The 20,828-nt window shown below is 41.5% G+C and overlaps 1 protein-coding gene across 1 annotated transcript in view; it reads right to left on the reverse strand.

The window, feature by feature from the left end:
• Nucleotides 1-2,777: 2,777 nt before the first annotated feature.
• LOC141400024 (uncharacterized) overlaps nucleotides 2,778-20,828 on the reverse strand; it is a 32,828-nt gene continuing 14,777 nt past the window's right edge. Inside the window, exons 4-6 of the mRNA XM_073979429.1 lie at nucleotides 19,945-20,221; nucleotides 4,884-5,353; nucleotides 2,778-4,707 (exon numbers count right to left, since the gene is read on the reverse strand). Coding sequence (XP_073835530.1) covers nucleotides 4,657-4,707; nucleotides 4,884-5,353; nucleotides 19,945-19,984 — 561 coding nt within the window. The 5' untranslated portion in view covers nucleotides 19,985-20,221 and the 3' untranslated portion in view covers nucleotides 2,778-4,656. The remainder of the gene's footprint in view (nucleotides 4,708-4,883; nucleotides 5,354-19,944; nucleotides 20,222-20,828) is intronic.

The raw sequence follows: 20,828 nt of genomic DNA on the forward strand, positions 1-20,828 counted from the left end.
CCTCCACCCCTTGGGACTAGTTCCCAACTTAAATGAAGTCTATGCAAGTATGGCTGCCCCTGAGATGCAATATAAAGATGAAAAAAGTAGGAAATGATTATCAATTGCTTAGGGCAAACTAATAAAATAAATAATAATTCATTTAAAATAGCTCCATTGTTCAACGATCCAGCCTCCATTGTGAGATCAAGTTAAGAGGAAGTTGGAAACCCTGCTATCGTTAGGATCCTCGGGCCAACTGGTTTAAACATATCGAGGTGCTGCTTTAATTACGGTTGAGGGGCACCTCTCCGGCACCGCAGCCTAGGACGAAGTTTACTGGCCCAGGTCGGAAGAGATTCTGCTCGGCTACCTCCGCTTTCGTGAACAGCCTCTTAAGGCAGCGCAAATCAAGGGGACGGCGGGGCATCGTGTTTGGCCTTTTCTGGTATGTTCTCCATGTGGCCCTGTAGGTGAGCACCCGATTCCGGACTGACGACATCACAACCCGGACCTAGGCCCCGAACTCCGGGCGGTATTCAGGCAAGGGGCCGCCGAACCGGATGGTGCTCCGGGTTTCCAAGAATTCAGGTACGCCCGCACCTATATCGGCGTATCGATGATGCCCGGTATGTGTACAAACATCTCCGCCGTCATCTTGAGCCAATCATATTTGTCCTCCTCGAGGGCGTGGAGCCTAGTGTGGTGGCATTTCCGGCACCCCCTCCAGCAATGGACAGTCCGCAACTTGGTCGAACATGCCCAGGCGGTTCACGCAGTACTGCCTGAGCGTCACGTATAGAGCCTTTTGATTTGGCGTCATCTGGAGGAAGGTGTGGCACTTCCTCAAGCCGTGGCGCGTGTGGCACAAAGGACACAAATACTCCTCGTTGTAGGCCATCTGTAATAGAGAAGGGGTAATAAGTTAGGGGTGACAGCTGCGGAGAAAACTTTATGGGACAACATTGGCTGGACTGGGAACCTGGGACAACTACTCTGGGCGAGGAGCAAAACAAGCTTATGAGCGGGACGAGAGATAACCCCGTTCTGAGTCCGTAAGTCCACGACCCGGACACGAAGGCATAGAATCGGCGTGGAGCACCACCAGATCATCCAATTGTAGATCGCTCTGAGACCTCCTCCACTTCGTCCTCTTGTGTAGCTCCTTGAGGTACTCAGACTTCCAACGCCCGCAAAACTCCTGGGTCAACAACTGCAGCCGCCGCCAGCGGTTTTGCGGAGACGTCTTCTCTGTCTGCTCTGGCTCTGCTGGGACAAGAAGCGGTCCTCCGATGAGGAAATGCCCCGGAGTTAGTGCACCGAGATCATCGACGTTGTGGGACAAAGGACTAAGGGGCCGCGAATTGAGACAACTTTCGATACGGGCCAGTATCGTGGCAAACTCCTAAAACGTGTGGCGGACTTGACTCGCCATCTTCTTCAAGTGGGTTTTACAGCTTTTCACCCCCGCCTCCAAAAGCCCACACATGTGAGGCGCTGCGGCGGGGATGAAGTGCCACTCCAGCTTCTGGAACCCGTACTTCATGACAGCTTCGTCCTTCAACTCTGAGACAACCTTCCCAAAATTGGCACGATCGGCGCCGACAAAGTTTTTGCCATTATCCGAGTAGATGTGGAGAGGACACCCACGTCGAGAGACAAATCGGTAACAACGCAGCTAAGAAAGCGGGGGTGGAAAGCTCGCTTTCGGGCTCAAGGTGGATAGCCTTCGTGACGAAGCACACGAATAGCCATATGTATCCTTTTGACAATCGACAGCCACGACTATTAAACGTTTTGATCTCGAACGGGCCAGCGAAATCCACTCCCGAGGTGGCAAATGGCCTGCTAAATGTTGTCCGCTTTTTCTGAGCCATGACACATTTGACGCACTTGCGGTAGCGATTCTTCACGAGATTCTTCCCTCGGATAATCCAGAACGCAAGCCTCGTTGTGGATCCTGCCGTGATTGGTCAGCAGGTGGATGTGGTCCACATAGAGCTCCGCGAACCTGCTGCTGTATGCCAGGACAATCGGATGCCGCTCATCGTACGGCAGAGACAGCGTATTTCCCAAGCGCCCGTTTGCACTTAAATAAAAAATAAAAATATTGCAGCAAAACCTTAAACTAAATCACAGAACGTCCTTTTCAAAATATTGCAACCGAGTATTGATATTTAGTATTATCCTTGTCTTCTTTTGTATTCATACATTCTCTCTTGTATTCTTAGACTCTCAAGAGTATATCTCTTATTTTCGTTTTTCTTGGCCCCACTGTTTAGTAAGTTGGGATAAACTGTATTTTCTTTGCATTTCTTTATGTCGTTCTCATGTTCATTAAGTCTAACACTCAGCCTTATCTTCGTCGTACCGACGTACACCTTATTGCACTTCTCCCCTTCTCTGTCAATGCATGGTATTTCATATACGACATTGTATTGTTGTAATTTGTCTGTTTTCGTTTTTCGGGAGAATACAGTGTGGAGTGGGTGATTTGACTTATAAGCTACTGATGTGTTGTTGTCGTTTATCATGGTTGCTAGTATGTTGTTGTCTGTCAATCTGGGAATATACGGTACACTGATAAAATTTCGTTCATCGTCCAGATGCTTTTCTTCTGGTTTACTTTCAGAATTTGCAGTCTCTGTTTTATTATTTTGTTGATAATGTTTATTGGATAGATGTTTTTTAATAGGATTTCTCGTATTTTGTGTGTGTTTTCAGTCATGTATTTTTCATCGCTTATATAAAAAACTTTATTGATTAAGTTATTGGCTGTGTTTATTTTCATGTTCTTCGGTTGTGTAGAGTAATACTTTATCATTCGTCCGGATGCTGCGGGTTTTGTGTACCAATCAGTTATTATCTTCGTATCATCTCTTATTATATTCATGTCCAAGTACGGCATTTGGTTATTCTCTTCCATTTCCACCGTGAATTTTATTTTATTGTGATATGAGTTTAATAGTCTCAAAGTTGTATCTAAATGTTTTTTGTCCAGATAAATTTGAATCCCCTTTTCTTTGAGTTCCGTGCTAATGTTATTTAGCTATGTGTCCAATACAATGTCCGCTATTGTTGGCGATAGGTTTTTTTTAATTTGTTTTTAGAACACAGGCCACACCTGTCCATTTTAACAAATTTTTTGTTGAGGAAGTTTTTTATAAGTTTGGTGTGCCAGAATATATACATTCAGACAACGGAAACCAATTTACTCCAGATGCATTTAAGGAACTTCTGAAAAAGTTTGGCATCAAACATATCAGAACCGCGATACACGCACCTCAGTCTAATACGAGTGAGCGTGTCAATCAAAATATCCTCACAAGCATAAGAAGTTACCTAAACGAAGACCAGCCAAAATGGGACGACAAACTACCTAAAGTTGAGTGTGCATTACGTTCAACGTTACACACATCAACAGGCACATCACCATATTTTGCCCTTACAGGGTACAACATGATAACACATGTCGATGCATATAAAATTTTAAGAAAACTAGACGCTTTAGAAAACGGAACAATGGATATTCTACCAGAGACTGACAGAATACAGATTTTACACAACAAAATTAATAAGAAAATCCACGAGGCACCTGAAAGAAATGTAGGATCTTACAATAAAAGAAGAAGCAATGAAAGATTTAATTTGACATTGTTTGGGCCAATCATTCAACTTTCCAAGGCTGACCACCACGGATACTTCTTCCCTGGACAGCCCAGACCACCTGCACCTTCGGCCTCGGTGTAATATGCTGGTTAAGTCGCTTAGGCACGCACCCTGTGAGACAACGGGAGACGGGGAGGCAACACCGAATTATTGGGACAACACAAACCTGCCGTTGTTAAACGCGCAACACCCTTTCCAGCAATACACAAAAACACCGGCTGATGACCACAACTTTAGTTTTTTTGTTCAATCCGTTCAATCCAACAATCCGTTGGTTTATTTATTATAATGAACTTGAAACAACCAATTCAGATTGGTGTTAATGGCACAGGAATAATTCAGTTTTTCTTATTATTATGTCTATGACAGGGAAGTACTAATATTCAATAGTTAACTGGCTTAAATCAATCAATATTTAATTTGGTATTTGATGGCACACAAAAATCGTTGGCTCGCGCGTTGGCACACTTTCTGCGATCAAGAAAACGAATAAATCAAAAAACCTTCAACTTCTTCTTTTGCGGTGGTTAAATTCTCCCTCCTTCCGCCCCACACTTCGGCATCCTCCCGGTGTACTCTCAGAACCGGTCACTGTGTTGCTGTGTGCGTATGTACATATGTCGCAAGGAGAGACAGAAAGAGGGAGAACAAGAGCCAAACCGAACCAAAACAGAGATATTCTATGTTATTAATGTAAATAGAAAAGTTCTACGTTATTTTGTGCGGAGAGCCAACGAAAGTAAAAGATAAACAAATAGGCAAATTCTATGCTACTTTGTGGAGGCAGACGATGAACAGGCAAGTGTCGCTTTTTAGCGTTTTTTCTCCACTTCTTGCGTGTCCATCCTCCACCCCTTGGGACTAGTTCCCAACTTAAATGAAGTCTATGCAAGTATGGCTGCCCCTGAGATGCAATATAAAGATGAAAAAAGTAGGAAATGATTATCAATTGCTTAGGGCAAACTAATAAAATAAATAATAATAATTCATTTAAAATAGCTCCATTGTTCAACGATCCAGCCTCCGTTGTGTGATCAAGTTAAGAGAAAGTTGGAAACCCTGCTATCGTTAGGATCCTCGCGCCAACTGGTTTAAACATATCGAGGTGCTGCTTTAATTACGGTTGAGGGTTTACTGGCCCAGGTCGGAAGAGATTCTGCTCGGCTACCTCCGCTTTCGGGTACAGCCCCTTAAGGCGGCGTAAATCAAGGGGACGGCGGGGCATCGTGTTTGGCCTTTTCCAGTACGTTCTCCATGTGGTGAGCACTGTAGGTGAGCACCCGGTTCCGGACTGACGACATCACAACCCGGACCGAGGCCCCGAACTCCGGGCGGTATTCAGGCAAGGGGCCGCCGAACCGGATGGTGCTCCGGGTTTCCAAGGGATTCAGGTACGCCCGCACCTTGATCGGCGTATCGATGGTGCCCGGTATGTGTACAAACATCTCCGCCGTCATCTTGAGCCAATCATACTTGTCCTCCTCGAGGTCGTGGAGCCTAGTGTGGTGGCGAAGCTGGCATTTCCGGCACCTCTCCAGCAATGGACAGTCCGCAACTTGGTGGAACATGCCCAGGCGGTTCACGCAGTACTGCTTGAGCGTCACGTATAGATCCTTTTGATTTGGCGTCATCTGGAGGAAGGTGTGTTCCTCAAGCCGTGGCGCGTGTGGCACAAAGGACACAAATACTCCTCGTTGTAGGCCATCTGTAATAGAGAAGGGGTAATAAGTTAGTGGTGACAGCTGCCGAGAAAACTTTATGGGACAACATTGGCTGGACTGGTAACCTGGGACAACTACTCTGGGCGAGGAGCAAAACAAGCTTATGAGCGGGACGAGAGATAACCCCGTTCTGAGTCCGTAAGTCCACGACCCGGACACGACCATCACGCCCGCGGTACAACTTTATGACGCGACCTAGCCGCCACTCGTTCGAAGGCATAGAATCGGTGTGGAGCCCCACCAGATAATCTAATTGTAGATCGCTCTGAGACCTCTTCCACTTCGTCCTCTTGTGTAGCTCCTTGAGCTACTCAGACTTCCAACGCCCGCAGAACTCCTGGGTCAACAACTGCAGCCGCCGCCAGCGGTTTTGCAGAGACGTCTTCTCTGTCTGCTCTGGCTCTGCTGGGACAAGAAGCGGTCCTCCGATGAGGAAATGTCCCGGAGTTAGTGCACCGAGATCATCGACGTTGTGGGACAAAGGACTAAGGGGCCGCGAATTGAGACAACTTTCGATACGGGCCAGTATCGTGACAAACTCCTAAAACGTGTGGCGGACTTGACCCGCCATCTTCTTCAAGTGGGTTTTACAGCTTTTCACCCCCGCCTCCCAAAGCCCACCCATGTGAGGCGCTGCGGCGGGGATGAAGTGCCACTCCAGCTTCTGGAACCCGTACTTCATGACAGCTTCGTCCTTCAACTCTGAGACAACCTTCCCAAAATTGACACGATCGGCGCCGACAAAGTTTTTGCCATTATCCGAGTAGATGTGGAGAGGACACCCACGTCGAGAGACAAATCGGGACAACGCAGCTAAGAAAGCGGGGGTGGAAAGCTCGCTTACGGGCTCAGGGTGGATAGCCTTCGTGACGAAGCACACGAATAGCCATATGTATCCTTTTGACAATCGACAGCCACGACTATTAAACGTTTTGATCTCGAACGGGCCAGCGAAATCCACTCCCGAGGTGGCAAATGGCCTGCTAAATGTTGTCCTCTCAGGAGGCAGAGCCGCCATGAGGTGGGCTTGACGCTTTTTCTGAGCCCCGACACATTTGACGCACTTGCGGTAGCGATTCTTCACGAGATTCTTCCCTCGGATAATCCAGCACTCAAGCCTCGTTGTGGCTAGAGTCAACTGAATGCTGCCGTGATTGGTCAGCAGGTGGATGTGGTCCACATAGAGCTCCGCGAACCTGCTGCTGTATGCCAGGACAATTGGATGCCGCTCATTGTACGGCAGAGACAGCGTATTTCCCAAGCGCCCGTTTGCACGGGTTCAAGGACAACAGAGGGCTGCCCGAATCGAGCGGTAGCTTCTTGCTGAGACAATCATACTCTTGGGGGAAATGAATTCTTTGGGACATCGACATCATGCGGTACCGAGCGAAAGCTATCTCTTCTGCCGACAGACGGACAGTATCAAAGCGGGCCAACTTCTTTGTAGACGACAGCGTGAATCGCGGTAGACAAACGAGAAACCCTTTCTAAAACTTCATCTGGGACTGCAGATTGAGCAAGGTGTACCTTCGCCGGGTTGGCCTCCAAGGTGGTTTCGGGTACAGACATGCAAGTGGGCCATTCATTTTTGTCCAGTGTGAGCCAACCTGGTCCGTGCCACCACAAAAAAGACTCCTTGAGCTCAGAAGGTGTCCGCCCCCCGGGTTGCCAAATCTGCCGGGTTATCATTCGTTGGCACATGGCGCCAATTATTACAAATTTTTTCTTGGATAACAGCCACCCTGTTGGCCACAAACGTCGTCCAACTGTACGACGGTTTTTTGAGCCACGACAAAACTATGGTCGAATCCGACCAGGCCGTCCAAGTGGCCTTGGGTAGATCCAACCGTGGGACAACTGAGTTAACTAACTCTGCGAGAAGCAGAGCGCCGCAAAGCTCCAATCGAGGCAAAGAAGCAATGGAGCAACCTTGGACTTAGCCACCAATAATATTTCAATAATTCATTCTTGCAATTTGGGAAATACCTCACCCAACGAGGTATGTTGATCTGCCCTATTCCTTCCCAACTTGAGACAAAGGCTTTCCAATTGAGTAAGGAAATATCGTCCAGCCACAACTGTTGCATAAGAATCTTTGCAGTGACAACTACCAGCGAGAGCCATCCCAAAGGGTCAAAAAATTTGGCAATAATTGAAAGCACCTGTCTCTTGGTGTAATAGCTTCTTTCTTCTATTTGGTCCATTAAGAAATAGAAAGAATCCGTTGAAGCATTCCAGCGAATGCCCAACGTTTTCGCAGAACTTTTGTCCCCTAATTCCAAAAATTCATCACTTAGCAGATCAGAACGAGCAAAACCTTTCAAGATCTCCTTAGAATTCGACGCCCACTTTCTCAATTCGAAGCCAGCGGATCGCAGAATATTAATTAATGAATTCCGGGCCTTTATCCCCTCCGGGACAGTATGTACGCCCACCAAAGCGCCATCTACATACATATTGTCTCGCAAAATCTTGGAGCCAACAGGGAAACGATGCTCTTCATCATCTACTAGCTTTAGAAGCGTCCTAAGGGCCAAATAAGGGGCGCAATTGATGCCAAACATCACTGTTTTCAGCTGGTAATCAGCAATTTCATCCTCTGGGGTAGGTCTAAACCATATACGCGGATACTTTCTATGCTCCGGATTCACCCATATCTGACGATACATTTTGGTGATATCCGCATTGATGACGTATTTATATACCCGCAAATTCAGGACCAAAGAAACAATGTCCTTTTGCAACGTAGGGCCAACATACAGCGCATCATTTAAACTCCTTCCTTCCACCGAGGGACAAGAGGCATTAAATACGACTCTCAGCTTCGTCGTTGCGCTTTCGGGATTAAAAACGACATGATGAGGCAAATAATAACAGTCCTGGTAATCCACTAAACCTCGGACCTTCTCCATATGACCTAGAGCCAAATATTCCAGAACCACCTCATCGCAATTCCCTTTTCGCTCGGGATTTCGTGCGCAAAAATTGCGACAGGGCCACATATCGACTCGCTTTGGATGAGACTGAGAAAGGCAACTCTGCCCGGAATGGCAAATCCACTACATACCTCCCATCAGGGCCACGAATCGTAGTTGATTGGAATATTTCCTCGCATCTACGGTCCTCCACTGAGACAATAGGTATCCTAGGGACTTCCTGAATCTCCCAGAACCTGGTCAACTCATCCTTGACCTCAACCCACGAACAATAGGAACCCTGACTCCTTGGCGATCGACAAAATTTGTCGCTGGGCCGGTCGAAATCCACCCGAACACCGTCTCCTGAGCCAAGAGAGAGCCAAGGATATCCTTTCTAACCTTGAGCAAAATAATGGGATAGACATTTCCTCCCAGTAAAACATCAACTGGGGCACTCTCATAAAATTTCCGATCCGCAAAATCCAACTCAGGTAGTCGATCCAAAGAAATCTCCTACAGCGGCCGAGTCGGAATGTTTTCAGTGATTTCTGGGACAACGAAGGCCTCCAAATCAAGAGCGAACGACGAATTCTTACATGAGCCAATCGTGATCGAGGCAACCTTTGAGCACTTGGTTAGATGCTCACCACCTAAGCCGGAAATGTCAGAGGAGACCGAAGTAGTCGGTAGCTTCAGCCTTTTCTGAACCCGAGAGGACACAAACGTGTCATCCGAACACGGGTCAACCAATGCACGGACTCTGTACGAGGCCCCATCCTTCAAAACGTCTATCCACGCTGTGGCAAGCATTGTTCTCTTTGAAACTGATGTGTAAAAATTCCGACCATTTGCGGAAGTTGTCGGACCAGATGCAACATTTGAACTCGACGTAGAGACCTGAGACATATTAGGAGAATCACTTATATTCGAGTCACTATTCTGAGAGATTTTTTCCTTATGTAAAAGGACGTGGTGTCTTCCTTCGCACTTGGGGCAACCCTGCGCCTTACACTCTGACGCTCTATGACCATGAGCCAAACAATTTAAGCATTTATTTTCCCTCCTAACCACGTTCAATCTGCCACTGAATTCCATGCTCAGGAATTTCGGGCAAGATTTCAAAGTATGAGCACCTTTAAACAAATTGCATTTCGTATAGCTCACTTTCGTGTGATGGACTTTAAATTGTTTCTAATTGGCTTACTTTCGGCCGAGACCCCGTAGTTATGTCCGCGACGCTCTCTAGGGCCTGAAACCTATCCGTTAGGAATTTATTTAAATCATCCCAGCGAGGCAACTCAGTCTTATTCGCTAAAGACCGCTCCCATAGAGACAACGTAAGTTTGGGCATAATCGAAGAGCACAGGTAGACGAAAATCGGATCCCACGACTTTACGTCAATTTTATAGAGCTCCAAGACAAAAATACAATTGGTCACATCCCGCTGTAACTTCTTGAGACAACTAGCAGTCTCTTGTCCACAATGGGCCAAATTAAGTAGAACCCTCAGTTGCGAATTTACTAAAATTATTTTGTTCTCATACTGATTGCGTAGGTTATCCCAGGCAATCGTGAATCCTTCTGCCGTTAAGGGAATATGGCGATTTATTTCCTCGCCTCTCCGCTCGTCTTTTGGAAAAGATGGAAGAGCTTTTCCACTTGGCTAAGTTTCTTGTTTTTTATTTTTGCCTTATTAAGGCGAAGGCCATTTATAGTGATATTTTAATTAATTCTCTTTCGAGTTGAGCTGTAAGGCCTTTAGAGCTACATTGAAAAATTAGGAGTCTACCGAAGTCCCACGCATCAATGTATCTCTAAAGGCCTTACAGCTCAACTCGAAAGAGAATTAATTAAGTTTCTTGTTGTTCGCGTAAATAGCCGTGAATAAATCACGAAAGCTGGGAACGAAAGATAATCTCCCTCAAAGATTTCCGTATCACACGAAGGAACCACAACAGAGGACGAAGGGCTGTGATTAACAGTGCTCGGGACAACCTTCACCTTTTCCATCCTCTCTCCCAGGATACTTGTACACTTTATATAGCTCTGATGAGGCACCTTCTTCTTCGTCCTGAGAACTTCCTTATTTTTCTTGGTTCCTTCGGGATATTCCACGCACTTTTAATAAGCCTGCCTCCATTCAGACCATATCCTCTGTAGCTCTTCCTTCTCGGACTCCACCGCAGCCTCATTATACATTGATGCATCCGACGTCACTAGATCCTCCTCAAAGGATGTGATTTCATCACATTGTGACAAAAAATCCTCCATAGACATTTTCAATTAAAATATCAGCCCGCCCGAGAGTCAAAACGCAATAACCAAATCCCAAGAATTAGTGTAGAAATTCCAACACTCAACTCTTTCACGACCACACCGCCAGCCTATGACACAAATCGCAATTGAGCCAAAAATTCGAACGCAACTATGTACCAGTATACGAGACAAAATTATTTTCAGCCTACTGTGCAGCAACAGCTCCCCAAAACGACACGCAATTCTGTCCACAAATGCCTCAAACTAATATGGTAAAGAAGCAAGCAATCTCAACCACACAATGAGCCAACGAGATCGAATCCACCAATTATGCCCAACGAGCCAAACGAACCAATGAGAATACCCAACGGAACGGATCAACAATTTATGCCCAGCGAGCCAAGTAACCACCGAGTCAAGAGAATCAATGGGAATATCCAACAATGCACACAAATCTCGAATAATTGTACCAATATGCTTCTAAAAAGCTAGTCTTTTCAAATGAGCCAACTTTCTCCAAACCAAGCGCCAAATATTTAGAAGTAATTCCCCAATATTAATTCGGAGACATCGACCAAAAAATCCAAATATTTTTCCACCACTCAATTGTGAAGCAATTAAATATTCTCTGGTCACTTATGACTTTTCATTCCAGATTGAGAAAAAATATTTACCAACGAAATCGCTCCAAATGAACCTCTTTTATTTCATCAAACCAATAAAATCATTGCAAATTATCGAAGTACATTTTGTGTAACCATCGCTCTTTATTCAAAAACATCCAATTGGAATTGAGCCAAATAATTATTTTCGTTGAAACCGAATCAGCTGATTTCCCCCAGTCTCTGCTTCCAAAATATCAAAAAACTCTCCACGCACCAGTGTAAAGCAATCTCCCTTTAATATGCCTTCACTTCATAACATATGGCGGTCCACAGCGCTTACAAACAAAAAGACCAAAGTCTTAACGCTGAGACACAGAGAGCCAAAAAATATTTCTCCACAGAAATCAAGAGCGAGAGGTCCCAATATGAATTTGTTTGCATCCACCACCTTTTTCACTAGTGGAAACAGCCAAAACAAAAACAAATTCAACAAAATCTCAACTTTGTCTGTGCTTTGATTACTCGTGTTTCTTTTCTAAAAAGCTATTTGCCAACCAAAAGAGCAAACCACAAGGAAAAAAACACACAATATGTGAGCGCTAATAAAATCACCACCAAAGACTCAGCCCGCACAAGCATAAAAGAGCCGAGTCAAACGCAGGCCAGGCAAACCCCACACACGATTTGTGAGAGATTACAACAACGTCAACAAATGCACTCAGCCAGAGCTGTAACGGTCCACACCAGACACTATTTCTTCTGACTAATGCTACCTTTATATCCGACCGTGCTCAGGGCTTGGGGGGTGTTCTTGTCAGAAGAAATATGTCCCAACCAGTTACAGAAAAATTAAAATTGTTGGTAGCAATATATTTATCATACGTAACGATGGAGCAAACTAATATAAAGGATCATTATATTTTAGAATCATAGGTGTTGTTGATTCTACCGAGCCGACGGATAACCCACCCAACCATGCAGACTGTGTTCCTGTCAGCCCACTAATCATTTTAAATGGTCAAGCCCTCAATTTCGTGGAGCTAATGTTTTTGTTTAACTTGAATAAAATACCATCACTGATTCCTTAATATTCAATAAGAACTATATTTAAGACCAATATAAATGATGTCATAACGATAATTCGTTAGTAACTAAACGGAATTATTTAGGATATGGATTGAGTAAAATTATGATAAAAGTATTATAAATGTATTAATTTTAATGTCATAAAGTGCAATTCGGTGTTATATCTGTGCAGACGGAGATCTATCACTAATGGTTTTTACATACAAGGGTAATAATATATATAATAATTTCATTTAATACTCACAGATAATTAATTTGAAGCTGCGTCGACAAGCGCTTGTTGATCGTAGTTCAGCGGACATAATTGTTTATAATGTATGTGATGTATGAAAATTAGATAAATGGTAGGAAATGAATTATAATTAAGGAGTAATAAATACTAATTCATGTTATCTTCTCCGGATCACGTAAATAAATCCAAACTTCTTTTTATGGCAGCTTATTCATACATATGTATGTTTTCTTAAACTGCTAATATAGCTATCGGATTCAGGATGTTAATATTCAGTGAAAAACTTCCCCAAAGGTTTGATAAGAAAAATTTACTAGGCTCCATACACAAAAATATTCAGAATTCCTCTTTAAGCGATATTGATATAAAACAGGGATCCTTTTTGAAGGATATCGATTGTACAATCCTCAAACTTAAAATATTGAAATGCAGGAATCCAAGTTGATTTTTGTTTTTGTTGACTTCAATCAGGATTCAAAATAAAGACAGAATCCTTTTTTAAGGATATTGATTATTCAATTCTCGGAGGCAGTTGTATTTCGAGAATCCTTTCAAAGGAGTTAGAATTCCCTTCTCATTCAAAAAAATATTTTCTTCAAATAATTATTTTATTCAAAATTGTTCTATTCAAACCGAATGCCGAAAGTCGAATCCCAAAAAATTTCAAAACTTTTGTCAGCAAACCTCTCTGACACCCAAATCTAAAAACCCAAAGTAATAATAAAAATATGTTTTTTTTTGTTTTTTCAGTAGAAGTAGTAATGTTAAAAGTAGTCACAAATTTACCCCTCTTCTTTCAAAAAAAAAAAAAGAAAAAAAAAAGATCTTTAGGTCCACATATCTTATGCATGATATATACCTTTGGTGCCGCTATCACAATCCTGCAACTCATAGTAAACATTTCCAACTTTCCGTATAACTTGTAAGTTTTTTAGTTTTTCTTGTAAGCCCTGTCCATATGCTCACGAATTGAGTCTCTAATGAATGAAAATTCGTCCTGCCTTCGTATCTGTACGTCCGTTTCTGATAATAAATTAAGACGTCTTAACATTACGTAATCCTGACCATGGGTTAACATAGTTTGTCCGAATACTATTTCATAAGGTGTCCTTCCTACGCTTTGATGATGACTGTTCCTTAGCGCACAATTCACACTGCCTATATACTGATCCCATTCACGCTGATCCTCTCTCACATAAGAGCGTAGAGCTTCATTTATAACACGATTAACTCGTTCACTTGCGTTTGCTTGGGGAGTATAGACTGCAGTCACTACATGTTTCACTCCAAAACGTTGCAGAAATTTTGAAAAATCTTTGCTCCGAAATTGTGAACCATTATCGGTAACAATGACTTCAGGAACACCAAAACAATTAAAAACGTCTGTCCGTAAATAGTCCATTATTGGTTTTGTTACCAACTTTCTTAACGGCTTTAAAAAAGCAAATTTGGAAAAATGATCCAATATGATTAAAATGCCTATGTTTCCAGATTTTGTTCGCAGCAGAGGGCCAATCAGATCAATATATAATCTTTGAAATGGCCTATCAGACTTAATCATCTGGCCCATAGGAGGTCTTAAAACAGTTGTTGGTGTTTTTGATGTCTTGCATAACTCACAATTTCCAATATAGTTTCTTACGTCCCTTACTAGACCAGGCCAATAAAAATATCTCCTGATTCGTTCCAAAGTTTTACCTACACCGCCATGAGAAGCGTTCGGTATGTCGTGACATGCATACATGATTTTCAGTCTCAAATCCTGTGGTACTAAAAGTTTCCATGTACTGGACTCACATTCGTCCCTAGAGGCAAAAGAAGTACGTTTATATATAAACTTGTCCAGTACCCTAAAATCCGGTAACAGTTCACGTGAATATTCTTCACGTAATTTCCTGTACTCTTCACTATCGAACGCGGCAGAATTTAAATCAATCGATGGTAAAATCTCCAGTTCTACCGCTTCAACAGCAACATCCCCGTCATATATTCTAGATAAAGTGTCAGGAACAACATTATCTTTTCCTTTCCTATGTTCAATTTTAGAATTGAAACCCTGGAGTTTTAGGGACCATCTCGCTAACCGCCCTGATAAGTCCTTTTGGCTCATAAGCCATTTCAGGCTTGCGTGATCTGTGACCACCTTAAATTCGTGTCCTTCGATATAGGACCTGTACTTTGCGATAGCCATCACAACGGCTAAACACTCTAATTCCGTAATGGTGTAATTACGCTGACTTTTATTCAATTTGTGTGACATATACGCTATTGGTCTTTCATTCCCTTCCTCATCCTCCTGAGCTAATACGGCACCTATTCCATAAGTACTGGCATCGCATTGTAAAATGAAAGGTTTCTCGTAGTCAGGATTAACCAAAACTGGGGCTGTTATTAATTTCTCTTTCAATAACTCAAAAGCATGCTGTGCATCATCATTCCACACAAATGATTTCTTCTTAGACAGAAGTTCCGTCAAAGGAAACGTAATAGCCGAGTATCCTTCAATAAACCGTCTGTACCATCCGGTCATTCCCAAGAACCGCCGAACTTGTTTGATTGATTTTGGTATCGGAAGCTCTTTTATAGCTCGCACTTTATCTGTATCTACGTGTAACGTACCATTTCCCACCACGTATCCTAAATATTTTACTTTATTTAAAGCAAAACTACTGTTGCTGACATTTATCGTCAAACCAGCTTTACGCAATTGAGTCGCCACCTCTGCCAAATGTGCTAAATGTTCCTCAAAATTTTCCGACACCACCAACAAATCATCTAAGTATACAAATACATGAGATTTCAGATTATAGGGTATAACTATATCCATTAGTTGACATAAAGATTACACAGCATTACACAGCCCAAAAGGCATCCTAGTAAATTGATACAATGGTCTATTGGGCACTGTAAAAGCTGTCTTCTGTTTGGAATCTTCACTTAGTTTGATCTGCCAAAAGGCATCTTTTAGATCAATCTTAGATATACAATGTACTGGTGGCAGCCTTGCCAGAATACCATCAATATTGGGTATTGGATATGCATCCTTTTCTGTGACTGAGTTCAAACGTCTGCTATCCAAACACATACGTACTTTTCCTGGCTTAATAACTACAACATTCGGGGAAGACCATGGGGAACTAGGTACCTCTTCAATTACTCCAAGGGAAAGCATTCGATCTAATTCACCTGCGAGCTGTTTCTCAATAGCAGGTGATATTGGATAATATCGTTGCTTTATAGGCTTCGCATTTCCGGTGTCAATATGGTGTTCTATGAGATTTGTACATCCTAAACCTTCGATCTCTGAATTTGGAAAAATAGCAATAACGGAATTTAATTTCCGTGTCTGATCGCTTGTCAAAGCGATTCTGTCTGAATCTGGCTCTTCTACGGCTATACTATCAATACATGGCATCGAGATTTCTAACCCAAAAGCTTTCCAAAAATCATATCCACAAATGACATCCTGGCATATCGAGGGTACAAGTAAAAATTCAAAAGAAACAGTTGAATTTTTAAACTCTACCTCTAGCTCTATTGTTCCCAAAACCGCTTGTTTCTGTCCATCTGCTGTTTTAACATTTCCTATACACCTCTTAAATTCAGATTTTTCTTGTAAAGTTGTTGCTAATTGCCCTCCAATGACACTCTTAGTAGCTCCGCTATCAAGTAATGCGTAGTAAAATGTTTTTGCAATCTTAATTTTGATATAAGGTCTACTATCTGATCCCATGTTAGCTATTGTAGAAATGATACATTTATTATATTTCCTAAGTCTTTTAAAATACTCGTTTATCCTTTTGGCTGACCTAATTTTCCTACTAGAATGTTTCGCGATTCTTTTCACTCCCGTTTTTCTATTCAGTTCAATCCGTTCATGTAAAGGTATTGTCAGTGGAGTATAATTTATATTGTTTTCAGTGGTGTCTAATTGAATTTGCTCTGTTTCGGATGCCCGACCTTCTTTCGGTGGACATGTCGTTTCCCTGTGCCTTTTTGGAACATTTAGGACATGTCGGTTTGTAATTATCAACCAAACCACATCCATAGCAAAATATTCTTCTTGGTTCCATACAGTCCATGAAAATGACCTACCTCATCGCAGTTCCAGCGTTTCAAAACCCTCAAAGCACATGCTTCTTCCATGCCAGATTCTTTCTCTACTTCTTCGGAATCTACATCCTTAATTTCTGCTACTCTAAACTTTCCAAATTTCGGTTCTTTAAGGCTCACCTCTCGCATAAACTTTTCATGTTTGCGCACTTCTTTTCTAAGTTGTGATAAACTGGATATGTTCAAGTGCAAAAGTTCAAGTCTAATTTCCGGCCTTAGATTTCTCATAATGGTTTCACACAAATCATTGTCTTGCATTGGACGCTTCATTCTATTCGTCAATCTCGCGATTACTTCTAAATACTCATCAATTGTTTCGTTACACTTTTGCTTACGTCTCCGAATATCCTCTAAGATGTCAAAATCATTATATTCGTCCTTGTATTGATTCTTTAAGGCGTCGGTTAGAGATTGCCAATTGAGATCTTCAGTTTGCCTATGGTATCTCCAGAACCATTCTAGAGCTTTACCCTCGAACAAGCTATGAGCATGTCTACATAGAAGTTGAAAATCCCCCTGTAAATTATTTGTCGTTAAAATGCTCACCCGGTATATGAATTCTTCGACGGTCATATCGTCAGTGTGCCCCGTGAACTTTATTCTCCAATTTCGTATGATATTTAAGACCTTTTCTGTACCTAAAGTCTCCATCGATCGAGACGCTACTGGTTCACCGGCTGATGTCCTGGGAATTAAATCTGTGCCTCGCGCTCTTTCCTCCTGTGCTGGTCGAGAATTACCGATAGCCGTGCTACTCATGTTCTGTACGATTGATCTAACTTCCCCAGATACTATACTAATTATGTCTTCACGTAAGCTACTAACTGATTCACTAATCATTAAACGTATCTGATTTTCATCAAATGTTGTCCTATCAGATTTCCAACAATATCGTTTGGATTATTTTGATTTTCGTTTGTTGTAACCCTTGCTGCATTATTATTATTGGTCTGAGATCTTGTTATTCTTCTAGTATTGCCTGAATTTGACTGATCCATATCAATCGTAAAACTGCAATTTGCAGGTTCCTCTAAACCCATCAAATTTAAATTTTCTCGACTTCTGGTTAACGGCATTTTAAATAATAAATATTTTTTTTATTTTAATTTTATAGTTATATATGTATAAGAATTGTATAATCGATCCTTAAAATTTTCGTAAAGTACTATTAAAATTACAATAATTATTTGTCCACTACTCATGAAGACCATTGCATTCAAAATGATTTATTCCGCATATTAAAAATGATCCTTTGCCTAAAAATTTTCACTAATAAAATATCCGATCCTTTGTTGGTTAGATTTATGTAATACCAAGTTTCAAAATCTCAAACGATATTCGTTGCTCGGCTTAAACCCTCAACATTCATCTCAAACTTGGCAATGGTACAGAAATAAATTCCCGAACCATAATTCCTAGCCTGCCATGAATGTTCATAGAAAAACAACCAAAATATTTGACCATCACCACTAAAATATGAGACAATATCAGATGGTTTAAAATATACGTATTTCTCGCTGCGGTAACGAGTCTCGAAATTTCTGTTTTTAAGTAAACAATTGACATAGTCCATCTGACAGTGCCCCACGTTGGGCGCCATTTATATTATGTAACGGTCCTCACCAGACACTATTTCTTCTGACTAATGCTACCTTTATATCCGACCGAGCTCAGGGCTTGGGGGGTGTTCTTGTCAAAAGAAATATGTCCCAACCAGTTACAGAAAAATTAAAATTGTTGGTAGCAATATATTTATCATACGTAACGATGGACCAAACTAATATAAAGGATCATTATATTTTAGAATCATAGGTGTTGTTGATTCTACCGAGCCGACGGATAACCCACCCAACCATGCCGACTGTGTTCCTGTCAGCCCACTAATCATTTTAAATGGTCAAGCCCTCAATTTCGTGGAGCTAATGTTTTTGTTTAACTTGAATAAAATACCATCACTGATTCCTTAATATTCAATAAGAACTATATTTAAGACCAATATAAATGATGTCATAACGATAATTCGATAGTAACTAAACGGAATTATTTAGTATATGGATTGAGTAAAATTATGATAAAAGTATTATAAATGTATTAATTTTAATGTCATAAAGTGCAATTCGGTGTTATATCTGTGCAGACGGAGATCTATCACTAATGGTTTTTACATACAAGGGTAATAATATATACATATAATAATTTCATTTAATACTCACAGATGATGAATTTGAAGCTGCGTCGACAAGCGCTTGTTGATCGTAGTTCAGCGGACATAATTGTTTATAATGTATGTGATGTATGAAAATGATGTATATAATACTCCATTAGATAAATGTTAGGAAATGAATTATAATTAAGGAGTAATAAATACTAATTCATGTTATCTTCTCCGGATCACGTAAATAAATCCAAACTTCTTTTTATGACAGCTTATTCATACATACGTATGTTTTCTTAAACTGCTAATATAGCTATCGGATTCAGGATGTTAATATTCAGTGAAAAACTTCCCCAAAGGTTTGATAAGAAAAATTTACTAGGCTTTGTTCTCCATACACAAAAATATTCAGAATTCCTCTTTAAGCGATATTGATATAAAACAGGGATCCTTTTTGAAGGATATCGATTGTACAATCCTCAAACTTAAAATATTGAAATGCAGGAATCCAAGTTGATTTTTGTTTTTGTTGACTTCAATCAGGATTCAAAATAAAGATAGAATCCTTTTTTAAGGATATTGATTATTCAATTCTCAGAGGCAGTTGTATTTCGAGAATCCTTTCAAAGGAGTTAGAATTCCCTTCTCATTCAAAAAAATATTTTCTTCAAATAATTATTTTATTCAAAATTGTTCTATTCAAACCGAAAGCCGAAAGTCGAAACCCAAAAATTTTCAAAACTTTTGTCAGCAAACCTCTCTGACACCCAAATCTAAAAACCCAAAGTAATAATAAAAATATGTTTTTTTTTTGTTTTTTCAGTAGAAGTAGTAATGTTACAAAGTAGTCACAGAGCAAACATCCATCCGCGCCGAGTCAATTAACAGGCCACCACCACCGCAACAAGAGCAGCAACGCCAGCGCACACGCAGCGAGCCAACAAAAACAATGTCCACCAGAACATAAAATATCCAATAAGACAAATAAGCAGTGCAGGCAAACAAAAAATTGTCGGTTCAGCACATAACAACAACAGGGAGGGGAGGCAAGAAACCGTATCAACGGTACCTTAGGTGTCAATCACCTAACCCAGTTGATCCACAATTTTGCAATGGTCAACTTGCAAAATTTCCCTCATACACAAGTTCAACAGCCGAGCCAATTTTCCCAATAATACACAGTTTTTGTAACAAAAATTCGTGTACTTACTGTTGTTCCAATTTATGCCTTGTCTTTCTTGCTTATTCATTCTTTGCAACGGCTTCGTAAGGACCAATGTTTGGGCCAATCACCTAACTTACCAAGGCTGACCACCACGGATACTCCTTCCCTGGACAGCCCAGTCCACCTGCACCTTCGGCCTCGGTGTAATATGCTGGTTAAGTCGCTTAGGCACGCACCCTGTGAGACAACGGGAGACGGGGAGGCAACACCGAATTATTGGGACAACACAAACCTGCCGTTGTTAAACGCGCAACCCCCTTTTCTGCAAGACACAAAAACACCGGCTGATGACCACAACTTTAGTTTTTTTGTTCACCAACAATCCGTTGGTCTATTTATTATAATGAACTTAAAACAACCAATTCAGATTGGTATTAATGGCACAGTAATAATTCAGTTTTTCTTATTATTATGTCTATGACAGGGAAGTACTAATATTCAATAGTTAACTGGCTTAAATCAATCAATATTTAATTTGGTATTTGATGGCACACAAAACTCGTTGACTCGCGCGTTGGCACACTTTTTGCGATCAAGAAAACGAATAAATCAAAAAAACCTTCAACTTCTTCTTTTGCGGTGGTTAAATTCTCCCTCCTTCTGCCCCACACTTCGCCATCCTCCCGGTGTCCTCTCAGAACCGGTCACTGTGTTGCTGTGTGCGTATGTACATATGTATGTCGCAAGCAGAGACAGAAAGAGAGAGAACAAGAACCAAACCTAACCAAAACAGAGATATTCTATGTTATTAATGTAAATAGAAAAGTTCTAAGTTCTTTTGTGCGGAGAGCCAACGAAAGTAAAAGATAAACAAATAGGCAAATTCTATGCTACTTTGTGAAGGCAGACGATGAATAGGCAAGTCTCGC

The sequence above is a fragment of the Musca autumnalis genome, unplaced genomic scaffold, assembly GCF_047663935.1.
Source record: "Musca autumnalis isolate F117 unplaced genomic scaffold, ASM4766393v1 scaffold_3, whole genome shotgun sequence".
NCBI lineage: Eukaryota > Metazoa > Arthropoda > Insecta > Diptera > Muscidae > Musca > Musca autumnalis.